Source organism: Ziziphus jujuba, chromosome 2 (assembly GCF_031755915.1).
Source record: "Ziziphus jujuba cultivar Dongzao chromosome 2, ASM3175591v1".
NCBI lineage: Eukaryota > Viridiplantae > Streptophyta > Magnoliopsida > Rosales > Rhamnaceae > Ziziphus > Ziziphus jujuba.
The window spans coordinates 17,387,073-17,401,361 of record NC_083380.1 but is presented as its reverse complement, the minus strand read 5'-3'; the positions used below and the strand labels follow the sequence as shown (position 1 = coordinate 17,401,361).

The 14,289-nt window shown below is 29.3% G+C and overlaps 2 protein-coding genes across 2 annotated transcripts; one reads left to right on the top strand and one right to left on the bottom strand.

The window, feature by feature from the left end:
- The first annotated feature begins 857 nt into the window (after window positions 1-857).
- LOC107418869 (ATP-dependent Clp protease adapter protein CLPS1, chloroplastic) lies at window positions 858-3,661 on the top strand. The gene is made up of 3 exons (XM_048472957.2): window positions 858-1,022; window positions 1,926-2,073; window positions 3,077-3,661. The coding sequence occupies exons 1-3, from the start codon at window positions 956-958 to the stop codon at window positions 3,336-3,338; spliced, it is 477 nt and encodes a 158-aa protein (XP_048328914.2). The 5' UTR covers window positions 858-955; the 3' UTR covers window positions 3,339-3,661.
- A 3,556-nt stretch (window positions 3,662-7,217) lies between these two features.
- Window positions 7,218-9,112, bottom strand: LOC107418870 (putative pentatricopeptide repeat-containing protein At1g53330). Its single transcript, XM_016027557.4, has one exon. The coding sequence runs from the start codon at window positions 8,741-8,743 to the stop codon at window positions 7,244-7,246; it is 1,500 nt and encodes a 499-aa protein (XP_015883043.3). The 5' UTR covers window positions 8,744-9,112; the 3' UTR covers window positions 7,218-7,243.
- Window positions 9,113-14,289: the final 5,177 nt, after the last annotated feature.

Here is a 14,289-nt window from a genome sequence, read left to right as displayed (position 1 = left end):
AATATTACACTACTATTTTTTTTTTTTAATTTGTGTTGAATTTTAGTTTATACTTAAAAAATTTACTTAGTTATATTTAATTTATATAATTTTTTACCACAAAAAACATGAGTATTTATTGGGAGGATATAATAATTATTAATAGTTTTCTAAAATATATATATATATATATATATATACACATGCGTATAATGTATCCATAATATTCCAAATAACATATATTCGTTAGTAATAATACTATATTAAATTCCTAATCACTTTTATCTATTAATTAATGTGATAAAAAATAAAATAATATATTATTGGTTTAGAAATACTATTTGTAATTAAATAGATGAATATGGAATTTTAAATTATTATATTTATGAGTTTATTTTTTGATATTAAATTTTTATTTTTAAAAAATAAAAAAAAAGATATTAAATTTAGTTTTTAAAAATAAAAAAATATTAAATTAATAATTATGAATCTTGTTTACCAGAATTATATATATTTATTTATATAAAAACTAATAATGATCCCTCGTTGGTTTGTATTGTATTTCATTGGTTCATTGAAATCTTTATTTATCTATATTTAATTTAAATTATTATATTTAAATATGCCATAGTACGTTCTAAATGTTACCTTTTTTTTTTTTCTAAAACTTTTAAACTTTAAAAGTTCCCCTTCAATATGATATTGTTCAAAAGGAATGTCAAATAAAAAACTAACGAATCTCAGTCCAAAAGAATAATAATAATAATATAAAATTAACGAACCGAATATTCAGAGGCTACTAAAAATGATTGTCCATATCACGTGAAACAATATATAATGGGAAAATAAATAAATATATATATATATATATATCCCAGAGAAGAGAGAGAGAGAGCTGAGCTGAGCTCACAGTCGAAGGAGAGAAAGCAGAGAGAGAGAGAGAGAGAGAGAGAGAGGGAGGCAGGCAGAGGCTCTCATGGAAACTGCAATATGCGGTCGAGTCCCTCTCTCACCCAACCGCTTTTTCAACTCCACTAAATCAGGTCTCTTTCTCTATTCGCCTTTTTTTTTTTTAGCAACACAAGGGAAAAACAAGAATTTGTATTTTTCAGCATTAATTCTTCATATCCGAGTGTGATTCTTTAAGTTTCATCCATTTTCTTGTTATTTTAATGGTGGGTTTTGGTTGGAATTTGCTTAATCTAAAGTAGACATGAAATTGATGCATTTGGCTTTGTTTTCTCTGTGAAAACTGTAAAAGCATGTATACCTTATGAATGATATAATGCTGTGTTCCATGATAGGATTTGCGTAATTGAATTTGATTGTTCGTTGCAAAGGAAAATTGAAGATTGGAAATAATACTGGAACAGATAAATAATTTGTTTTATCAAATTAGGATTTAGGAATGTTATCCTCATTATTTGGAGCTTGGAATCCACTGAAGAAAGAAAGGAGAATAAGAAACGATATCCTTACTCCTATTTTTTGGAGCTTGAAATACATTAGGGAAAAGAAAAAGGAAAAAGAGAAATTTATATTGAAATCTTTACACCGATATACTTTTTTTTTTTTTTTTGGAAGTATATATATGTATATATATATATATATATATATTTCTAATTTTTGTGTTATGTTTTATTTCTTCATAATTTAATGTTAACCGAATAATGAAAACTAAAATCCTTTATGCATATATGTTTGTGTGTGTTCTTTTCTTTCTTTCATAGGATTTCATACTCTGAGCATACACGTTTAAACCTAATGGAATAGATATTCTTTTTGATTATTTTTATGTAATTTTTATTGCCTTTTAACCTAACCATTAAGCTAAAATCCTTCATCTAAACAGTCCAGCCATTATCACTAAACTAAATTATCATTTCATTTCACACGAAGACAGTAAATTTATTGATTTTCCCATTTTACTATAATTTGTGTTACAGGGGAAATACATCACTTTCATTCAAATTGCTCAAACCGGAACATCTTAATGACAATATCGACCACTGGGCTTGGAAAAGGTGGTGGGGTGTTAGAAAAGCCAACCATAGACAGAACTGCACCTGGCCGCGAGTCTGAGTTTGATGTAAGGTAGAAACACCATAGTTTCAAGGCTGGATTTCCTTTATTGCTTTTGAATTATGTCAACTTTTCATATCCTTATTTCAAAGACAAAATATAGTAATGACTTAAACTTGCGGTTCATTGAACTTTAATTATCTAGCTACGGATCTCATTTAAAAGCATATTGTTCTGCAATTATGAGCAAATGTGGTTTGAAAAGTGAAAAAGTAATATTGCATATAATATGAAGAGCAATTTATCCAATCATATATCATAAGTCATGATAATAAAGTGAAATAAAGCAAGGATTATTAGGTGCACGGAAAGCTTATGAAAACATGAACTTCATTGCATCTTAAAACACCAAAACTCATGTGCCATTTTAGGCATACTTAATTTTGTCCTTGGCAAATTTCTTTGTAGCCTTGTTTGCTGAACACCATATTCACCAAGATCTCGTTCAAGTTTGCTGCATTCATTCTCTAAAGTAGCTGGAACTTTGGCCTGCCGTTATGATCCAGCATGCTATTTGTTCCATTTTAACTTTTCTGCATGAGTTCCTTTCATTCAATACGTTAGTTGAATTAGTTAGATCTTCCCTTGAAGAGGGTAACTTAAATGGAGAGGAATAATAGAGAGTCTTCTTGGTGATTTCTATGAGCATCGACCTCTTTCTCTTAGCATAAGATTTATTTTACACTTTAGAGCTATTGCTTCCATGTCAAGCTTTCCACCATAGAAAGGAATATCTAATTTTCTGCCTAAAATAACTCTACAGGTGCACCCTTGTTGTACATTCTTCACCACCATTTTTTTTTTTTTTTTTTTGGGTTTTAGATTAGAAGCTTATTCGTCATTAGACCAATCTTGTTGTTTATGAAGGAGCTCAACCCGCTTTACAAACAATGCTATTTCTTGCAGCTTCTTGAAATAGTATATTTGTTGTACTTTATTTGTTCCATGTCATGTAAAGGAGACATAGGTTCTTTTTAATTGGAGATTGTTAATCTATTTAGATGGCTGGTTTCAGGAAATCAAGAAAAATGGCACCACCTTACCGTGTTCTGCTGCATAACGACAATTACAATAAACGAGAGTATGTTGTCCAGGTCCTGATGAAAGTGATCCCTGGAATGACCCTTGACAATGCAGTTAATATCATGCAAGAGGCACATTACAATGGACTTGCAGTGGTAATTATCTGTGACCAGGTGGATGCTGAAGATCATTGCATGCAGCTGAGAGGCAATGGTCTTCTAAGTTCGATTGAGCCTGCGAGTGGTGGGTGTTGAAAGAATCTCTATAAAAAAGTGCCAGTCTTTGGTAACTTCTACACTTAATGTTCCAGTCACTATAGTTATCCTCACATGTATATAACTAAAGAAAGTCAATATCAAAATATATTATAGTACTTACTATTTTCATTAAGACAGAGAGAAAAAGAAACTTGTGAGTTGTGTCAATTCTGGTTATTTTGATGACCCTCCTGTCTATGCGTTTTGCTTCTATATTTGGTCTTTTTAGGTGTAGAATTTTGATTGTCTATGTAAAGACCGTAAAAGACAGTTTTTAGATGTAAAAGCTACTGCTTAGTTATAAATTGCAAGTTCTTCTACGATAGTTAGTAACATGGAGATGAATGCTTTTATGGGTCAACCATTTTGTTGTTTCAGCGTTTGGGATTTAATTTATGAATGCTTGCCTGCTTGTTTGTTGTTGCTTCACTGTTGTTGTGTCTTTTTCTATGAATAACATTTTCCTCTTTCATAATGGTAAAAGAAAAAGATAGTAAAATACCAATCAGAAAAGGAGTGTTCATCATTTAGATTAAACAGCCACAGCTTCTTCTTTTTTCTTTTTCTTTTTTTTTTTTTTTTTTTTTTTTTTTTTTTTTTGTTTCCCAAATTTGGACTTTCCGAATAAATTAAGGGTCAATATATGATTAAAAGTTGAAAGAGGTAGTAAAGGTGCAATATTGCACTTATTAATTACCATATCATTTGGTCTAAATTGCACTGCCCCACTTTTAATAAGAATTTTCCACTAATTTTCGAAAGGGGTAATTTGGTACGTGTTCATTCTTAGTTTTTGGTTTTGGATATTTTATGAAAGTTAAGTATTTATCTTCTTCGTTTATGTGTTAGCCTGGAAGATTGTGGTGATGTTCTTTTTTGTACTTCTAACAAATAAATAAAAAATAATTCCTAATTAATGTTTAGGATATTTCAAATCATGTCAAGAGTAAAGCATTCAATTTTGCTTGATTTGGGACTTCAACCTCTTAAAACTCCAACAAAAATTGCACTATTTTATTACGTAAATAAAGGATTTAAGGTTTTAAAATTTTAATTTAAAAAGCTAAAATATCAAATTTAGCTGCAGACGGCAATTAACATGTATACCAACAACTTAGTTTAATAGTTAGGTCATCCAAAAGAATAGCTGGGTTGTTAAGGGATTTCTATTTTGACAAAAGGAAATGGTTGAGTTCTATTATCGTCTGAATTGGAAACGCAATTATATATGTAAAACTTTAAAAATAGTTATACACATATTAACTGGGATGATGCAGGTAGGTTCACTACTCAGGGTTGCAGGGACATGCAAGTCTCTTCCCCTCCAACCTATTCTTATAAGGATCATTGGCGTAAATATCCAATAAATCAATAAACTCTACATATAGTTTATTTTATTTTGGCTTCTGACTTAGAAATATATAACAACAAAGGGCATCATTTTTGTAGCCTTACTGCAAAGCTGTCATGTAAACTTAATAATTATTAGAATATATGCTGTCTTTGTTCCGCAAATCAATGGTTTCACCACTTCTAAATGCATACATTTTTTTTTTTTTTAATAAATCTAAATGTATACTTCATATAAGATTGCTTTATTCATTTATCATTATTTATTACGATTATTGTTATTATTTATTTATTTATTTATTTATTTATGTAAAAGATGATACATGTTATCTTTGCAATGTTTGCAAAAATAGTGTAAACATAGAGAAATTATTTAACAGACCCGTTCTATAGGTCCTTTTATTATAATATGGAGTCCTAAGATAACAGATCTTATTGCATTATATTATTGGAAAAGGAAGTCTAGTAAGAAGGACGCTCCATAATAACCTCTCTTAAATGTAACCGGATATTTACAGTGCTGTATTCAGTGACTTTGAATTTGGAGATCTACCAATCAAGATTTGGTTTCTACTAGTTTGATCAAATATAACTTGCATACCCAAAAAGCTTTACCAGAGATGGTTTCGAATTGATTTACCTCCAATTTTAAATAATAATAATAATAAAATAATATATAAATAAAAGTAACATTAATGTATCTACCTAAATCTTTGTTATTTTTTTCTTTTATTTTACTTTTTTTAATGAGAAAGGGATATTATCATCAAATTTTTAATTCAATTATGAATTGTATTTGTGGTCATTACCAGTTAGATTGCTCAAAAAATCAAAGCTTTGTTAGTTATAACTTTGTATTATCAAATATATATACAGATTTTATATAACAAAAGTGCTATTATATATAGGCGAAATCAAGCTTCATATGGTGGATAACTGGGACATGTTGCAGAAAATTGTCGTCAAGCAACATATTATTTGATGTTAAATATCCACACTATAAAAGGGGATAGATACAATTTATAGCCAAAAAAAAGAAAATTATACATATATATACATAAATATAAGTTGGTTAACAGTTAATACTAAAAAAATATATTATATATGTGTATATATGTATATATAAATATAAGTTGGAACAGTTAATACTTTACACTACAACAATATACTTATTCTTTTAAATGATGGTATCCTGGCCCTCTTCTGCCTCTGCCTCTCAAAGGACTTGAAATAATCAATCAAGGATTCATGGCGTAGGTGAAGAATATCAAAGCCTGGCAGTCTAAAATAAATGCTAAACATACTAAGTACTAACCAATACCAAATACTGGTTTTTAAGGGGCGCTGACAGTATCAAATTGAAAAATCCGACAGTGCTTTGATTAAAACGGATGAGAAAGCAACATTTTTATTTTTGGGGGGCTAGGAGGCAAGCATCTAACTATTAACTAATTGAACTGACAATAGAAAACCGATGAAAGAACTTAATCAAAGTTCGTTGGATTAGTTGGGTAAAGCTTATAAAATATTAAATACAACATTTTTTTTTAAGGTGAGGGATTCGAATTTTGGATTTATTACAATAACTCATGACTATTTTATGGGTACGGAAGTTATATCACTAGACCAACCTACCTATTTGTTAGCATTCTAAACCTTTATTAGAAGAATAGTGACTTTAACATTAGAGTGTATGTTAAACTATCCCCATAGGACAAATTCAATCCAACACTGATTAGTTTGATTTCGCTAGCAGAAAATTATAACCAAATTAACAAATATAAATGTACTTGCATGTATGAACATATATTAAAAATTGTTAACGTAATAAAAAAATGTGGTAATTAATTACTTAGTCATAAAATTTAATATTATAATCATAAAATAGTAATCTTGGGCTAGATTAGTAAACTACAAGTTACCATTCAAATGTTCATGCTTCCTAAATTTGCATTTATGTTATTATGTTTTATAGTTTAGAGTTCATAAACACATAATGACCATGAATGAAAACTTTGGATATAGTATTCAAAGCTTCAAAGTTCATAAAACTATTAGTTGCAGCTTTAAAAAGGCATAGCTAAAAAGCAACTGTGTAATTAGAATGCGTATTGGTTATCTGATATCAATCTTGAACAACCTTGTTAATAAATTAAATACGTAGTAAAGTGATAGGTTAATATACCTCTCAACTTATCAATTTTCTTCTTGTTTATGTATTCCTTTATTCCAACTATGAAATCATCTCTAATGAATTTGGCCAAATTATAAACAGAATTGTTACACAAAACATAACAAAATTGTTTTCGAAAAAAGTTACATAGGTTATGTAAAATTAATTTCATCAAATTCATTCATAAAAAATGCTTCCTTGGATTGGACTAAATGACACAAAAGCAATAGTTTAGGGGCAATTGTTTTGTAGTTTTGGGGAAAAATTAAAAACATGTCATAGTTAAATTGGGGGTAAAATGATGTTAATCGTAAAGTAATAATAAATAAATAAAGATCAACAAGATGTATAACTAGTATTGCAGAGAGAAACTATCAATTTATGACACTAATAGAGTATCAATAAGATTAATGGAATCTGATTGTTTGTCCTTCTTGCATACAACAGAAATCACTGAACCCCAAGTACCTAAATCAACAACATTTGCATTTCCAATACTATTTAGAACTTTCGATATAAACTCCACGTTACCTTCCTGACACAACCCATCTAGAAGTTTATGGATACTTGCAGAACAGGGTGAATACCCCTTAAATACCATCTCTTCTAAAATAAACATAGCTTCTTTAAACCTTCTCCAATTACAAAATCCATCAAAAATTGTTCTATATGATACCACATCTGGTTTACAACCACGCCTTGGCAAATCTTCAAATAAATCATTTCCTTCAATCCATTTTCCCTCCTTGCATAATCCTCCAATGATTACATTATAACTAATAATATCAGGTTTACAGTTCTTCTTCACCATCTCATCCAAAACTCCATAAGCTGCTTCAAAATCCTTTTCCTTACAAAACCCATTAATCATTGCATTGTAAGTTACAGTATCAGGTTCACATCCATTCACAGTCATTTCCTCCAAAATCCCAGAAACTTCATCTTTCCTACCCACCTTGAAGAGTGCACCGATCAAAGTAGAATAAACTGCAGAATCTAATTTAATTTTATTATTTACCATCTCTTCCTTAAGCTTAAAAGCCAAACTTAAATCATCGATCTTGCAAAGCCCTTTGATCAATGATGTATATACAAATGCATTAGGCTTAACCCCATAAACTCTAGTCATGTCTTCTTTCAAGTTAAAGGCTTCCTTTAGCTTTAAATCCGTGCAAAGCCCATAAATCAAATTCCCAAAAGTCACCACATTTGGACAAAAACCCTTACTACGCATTTCATCAAACACAACCCATGCATCATCCAAAGAACCATTCGTACAACAAGCCTTGATCAAAATATTATACGTACAAGCATCTGGGTACACATAATTCTCAATATCCATAAAAATTTCCCTCACCTTCTGAAGCTCACTGCACTTACAAAGCGCGTCCAGCAGGGAATTGAAGGATTTCACTGTCCGCTGACAACGAAAAGAGGGTATTTCATCAAACACCTGGAGTGCACGTTGAGGAAGGCGAGCCCGGCCATAGAAACAAATGACATTGCAGAAGATGATCTCTGGTGGAGCAAAGCGGGTCTCTTGCTTCAATTGTTGGAGGATTTGCTCCATTGGGTCGAACATTTTGGCACGTCCAAGCTTGGAAATGATGAGGTCGTATGAAAGGAGTGAATAGCGAAAGGGTTTATGGCGTTTTGGGTGTTGAGGATTTGGGTTCTGGAAGAGTTGGAGAGCGAGAATTGGATCTTTTTGGAGGCGGAGGAGGGAGGAAAGTCTGAAAGAAGAGATGGGTTTCATAGTTTTCATTTGGGTTTTCTCCTTCAAGTTATCGTTTGGGATGCTGTATTGCACTGAATTTGATTGAATAATCGATCCTCTATGGGTTAATCTCGAAGGGTTTCCAAATTGAGCTCGACCCATGTCCAGTTTTACTAAATTTAGCAAATAAATAGAGAATTGGAAACTACAAAAAGAACCATGAACTTCTTGCGAGAGAGAAACATAACAGAGGAAAAAGCGAGAGATTCAAATTTGTTTGTAGAGTGGGGTCTTTGGCTTGGGTTGTTTATACCACCTATGGTTTTCCAATTAATAATTTATTTTATTATTATGATTTTTTTGCTGAAATAAAATAAAAATTCGAATACAAATCCCAATGGGGTAAACATTTGCTCAATTGCCTTCGATCGTTGGAGTTTGTATGGTAAACTTTTTTGAGGAAAAGATGATATTTACCTAATACCAATACTAGAGTTAGTGATATACATTTAGAAGGGATTCGAATTTGTGATTTTTGTTTATGAGAGTAGGGATTTGAATTTGAGATTTTTGTTTATGAAAGTAGCAATTTTGGTACCATGTTTAACAATTATATTGACTTTTCAACAATTACTGTTAATGCGTTCCCATATTATTTGGTACCCAGAAGAAAGAAAAAAAAAAAAAAACAAAAGAGTTAAATTGGTACCTGTTGTGCCAATACTCCTGTTGGAAATAAAACAAATAGCAAAATTGAATTACAATTGTAAATACCAAACATTGAATAATAATAATAAAATAATAAGTAATTATTCAGGATTTAAAATAGTTTGTTTAGTTAGATCGAAGTATGCAAATGCATTATTCTTAGCGAAGATATGTTTCCTTTTGCACTGGATTGTTGAATGTTTCTCTCCCAAAATATAATGATTTTTCAGGAATCTTATGTGCAGTTAGGAATTTCCACGAACTCCTTAAAACTTTCGTAATGCTCTATATATATATACACTAAAATATATTTGGTAGTAGCAAAGTAATTTTATAATAGTAATAAGAAAATATGGAGATTTGAAAGGAGTATTTAGAGAGAAGAGAAAATAATAACTTTCTATTGCTGTGTGTTTCCAAATGGAAAAGAAACTCCTATTTATTGAATTTGGAGTAAGAGATTGTAATGGATTTAGATGATTTTTAGGAATAAAAATAGTAACTTAATAACAAAAATAAACATTAGAAACCAATTTTCTTAACGTTAATAAGCTAACATATATGTTGAAACACTAGATAAAATAGAAAACTGATTTTTACTAAATGACCAAATATATATACGTTAAAAGATATTATCTTGTAGAAACTAATTTACAACGTTAAAAACAACTTAGGCTTAATCTTTCAATAAAATCCTTGTTCATATAATATATAAATAATATTTAATAAATTTTTAAATCAATTATAACAATCCTCCACATGATTTAGAAATTGTGAAAATATAATTTTATAAAATATATATATTATTGAGCATTTTTACTGTTCAATGAATGTAGGTACCTTTTGGGTTTGAACCAATATAGGTAGCTTCTGGGTTTGAACCAATACTTAGTATTTATAAATTTCAACTAAAAAAACCGTAGTGAACTAAGTCTTGAACTAGGCTCTTTGAACTAGATTTTACTTACAATGCACACAGTACAGGTAATTCTTCTTGAGTTCCATTATGGTTTGTGCTTTAACAGTCATGCGCACATATATTTATCATGAGTATTTTTAGGGAATAGCCTGATTTTACACAGTAGCGACCACACTACGATACTCATTTAAATGAAACCTTCAAGGGAAATATGTGATCAACTCCCTGCAAATATACATATCTTGGTTTCATTCAGAGTTATACTCTTCCTATACCATCACAATATTTAAGCACTATCACCATAGTTACAATCCTATTTCATTTTTACTCATTGAACCTTCTTCATGAGATTTCCAATCACAAAGCTTAGGTGTTTACTGTGGTGACTATATATATAGGCTTTAGTCCCATTCCTCTCAATGATTCAATAACTCGCCCACATGCTGAGCTTTTTATATGTGGATTTGCAATATTCTTTTCATGTCTGACAAAATCAAGAGAAATAACACTATGTGTTAGTAAATGTTTAATAATTTTATGTCTAATCCTTATATGTCTCCTCTTCTATTATTATTTTTACTTTTTGCCTTTGCAATAGTTACTTGACTATTACAATGCAAAGGTACATCGGGAATTGGATGAGGCAGAATTGGTATATCTGCTAAAAGACTTCTCAATTATTTAGCTTCATTATTGCCAAGGTCTATAGCAATGAATTTAGCTTCCGTGGTTGACCTAGAAATTATAGTCTGCTTTGTTGACTTCTATGCTATTGCACCACCACCCAAAATAAAAATATAATCACTTGTGGCTTTAGTTTCATCTGAATTTGAAGTCTAGTTAGCATCACAAAAACCTTTCAAGACTATAGGAAAACCAATATAGTTAATTCCATAGTCAATTGTACCTTTAAGGTATTTAAAAATCTTTTTTATGACAATTCAATAATTACTACTAGGATTACTAGTATATCTGCTTAATTTATTAACAGCATAAGAAATATTAGTTCGGTGCATTTGGATAAATACATAAAGGAATCAATAATTTGAGAATATAAAAATTGCAATATTGCATCACCTTTATTTTTTGTTAACTTTGAATTAGGATCAAAAGGTGTAGACACAAGCTCAAAATAAAAAAAGTTAAACTTTTTTAATAAATTTTCAATATAATGTCCTTGTGTCAAAGTAATACATGGATCACACTTTATAGTTTCATGGCTAAAATAACATTAGCAATGCCAAGATCCTTCATATCAAAATTCTAAGACAAAAACAATTTTGTATCCTTAATGACATTCAAATTTGTATCAAAAATAAGAATATTATCTACATATAAACAAAGAATTACACATATGTTTTCTAACAATTTAATATAAACACATTTATCAGCATCACCAATAACAAAACCATTAGAAAGAATCACACTTTTCATGTCGTTGCTTTGGTGCTAATTTTAAACCATAAAGAGATTTAGCTAATTTACAAACTTTTTTTTCTTGACCAGCATTAATAAAACTTACAGGCTGGTTTATGTAAATCTTTTCATCTAATTTACCATTTATAAAAGCAGTTTTCATATCCATTTGGTGAATTCCTAATTTATAAATGGCAGTCAAAGCAATTAAAACTCTAATAGTAGTGATTTTAGTAGGAGAATAAGTATCAAAGAAATCAATACTTTCTTTTTGTTTAAAACTTTTGCAACAAGTCTAGCTCTAAATTTTTCAATGGAGCCATCAATTCTCAATTTTTTCCTAAAAATCCATTTGCATCCAATTGTTTTACAACCAGGAGAAAGGTTAATTAAAATCCATGTATTATGCTTATTATTGAATCCATTTCACTATTAATAACTTCTTTCCAAAAATAAGCATGTAGAGAACTCATGGCTTCTTTGAAAGGTTTAGGATCATTTTCGATCAAAAAGGTTAAAAAATTATTTACAAAATTTTTCTCAACTTTATTTCTTTTACTCCTTCTAAGTTCATTTTGATCTTGGAAATGAATAAAATTAAAAGTTGAGTTTTTACTAACTTGTTTTGAAATTTTATCTTTCATTGGAAAAATATTTTCAAAGAAAGTAGTATCACAAGATTCTATAATAGTATTCATAGAAAAATCAAAAACATCAGATTTTAATATTAAAAATTTATAAGTAATACTATTTAAAAAATAACCAATAAAAATACAGTAAATGGTTTTAGAACCCAATTTTCTCTTTTTGTTTACAAGAATACTTACCTTAGCAAAACACCCCTACACTTTGAGAAATTTCAAATTAGGTTTCCTATTTTCCAAAGCTCATAAGGTGTTTTATCAAAATTTTTATAAGGAATTCTATTAAGTATTAAACATGCAGAGTATAAAGCTTCATCCCATAGATTATTAGGCAAACAAGAACTAATAAGCATAGAATTTACCATATCAAGTAGTGTTATATTTGTCCTTTCCGCTACACCATTTGATTGTAGTGGATAATGTGCAGTTACCTGATGAACAATGCGATCGAGTCACAAAATTCATTCATCTCATTAGAAGTATACTCATCACCTCTATTAGATCTCAAAATTTGTATTTTCTTTTCAAGCTGATTTTCTACTTCAACCTTATAAACCTTGAACATATCAAATAATTCCCTTTTAGAAATAAACATAACAATATTTAGAGAAATCATCAATAAAAATAACAAAATAACGTTTATCACCCCAAGTCAAAATATTATTGTAATCACATATATTATTATGAATTAATTGTAACGAAGTGGTTCCTTTTTCAATAGATTTAAAAGGTTTTCTAAGTTGTTTTGCTTGAACATAGACATCACATTTTTTAGAAATAAAAGATGATTAGGAATAAGATCTAAATTCATCATCCTCTTAATAGAATTGAAATTAACATGCCCAAGTCTATCATGTTAAAATTAGAACATTAGCATTCACAACAGAAGTATAACAAGTGGAAAAATCATAAATATTGTAATTTATAATATTAAGTTTAAACAAATCATTATATAAATAACCTTTGCCAATAAAACAACCATTCTTCATAGATAGAACTCTATTTGACTCAAATACAACTTTGTAACCATTTTGAACCAATAAAGAAGTACTAACTAAATTTTGTTTAATATCTGAAACGTGCTTGACACTATCTAAAATAATAGAACTACCAAAAGAAAAATTCAATTTCACTCGTCATTCTCCTATAATTCGAGCTAAATTTCCATTTTCCATGCTTACGGTTTTTGTGTTTGATTCCTGATATGAAGAAAATAAATTTTTATCAGAACAAACATCAACATTAGCCACTAAATTAATCCACCCATCATTTGATTCAAAAATAAAATTTGTTTGTGGGCTAGAAATAAAATACTCGTTAGCATGAGAGGAAGAATTTGTCTCCATGACGTTTTCTTGTGGTTTTGTGCCCAAAGATCCATGAATATTCTGTGTAACTCATTTTTTGAAAAAAATAATTTTTAGCTTATGATTCGTTTTTCCACAAACTGAACAAGAACCCATCTTTTTCTGAATAATAGGTTTATCTTTTTTATTAGAATTATTGGCATTTTTGTTTTTGTTAAAATTAATTTCTTAAAACCTTTGGTTTTTTGTTTATGCAAATTTTCAACAATATGGTCATTGGATTGAAAATCATTTTTAAAAGATGTTAAAGTCGCACGGTGTTTGTCTTCTATCGTAAGAGAAGCAAGCAATTCATCAAAAAAAAAAATCTTCGGGTTTTTGTTTTAGAATTCTTTAAAAACCAGACCAAGAAGGGGGCAATTTTCTAATCAAAGAAGCAATTAGTAAAGTATTATCCAAAACAATACCTTTTATTTTCATATCAAAAACAATATTTTCAAAATCATGAATTTGATCAAAAATAGATTTACTATCAACCATATGAAAATCAAGCCATTTTTCAACAAAATATCTTTTAAAAGCAAATTCCTTAGCCTATATTTTTGTTCTAAAGCATTCCATAATTCAAAAGCAAACTTAGTAGAACAGAAAATACGATAAATATTTTCAGACAAAGTACTCAAATTTCTACCATGACATAGCATCTCTTTTTCA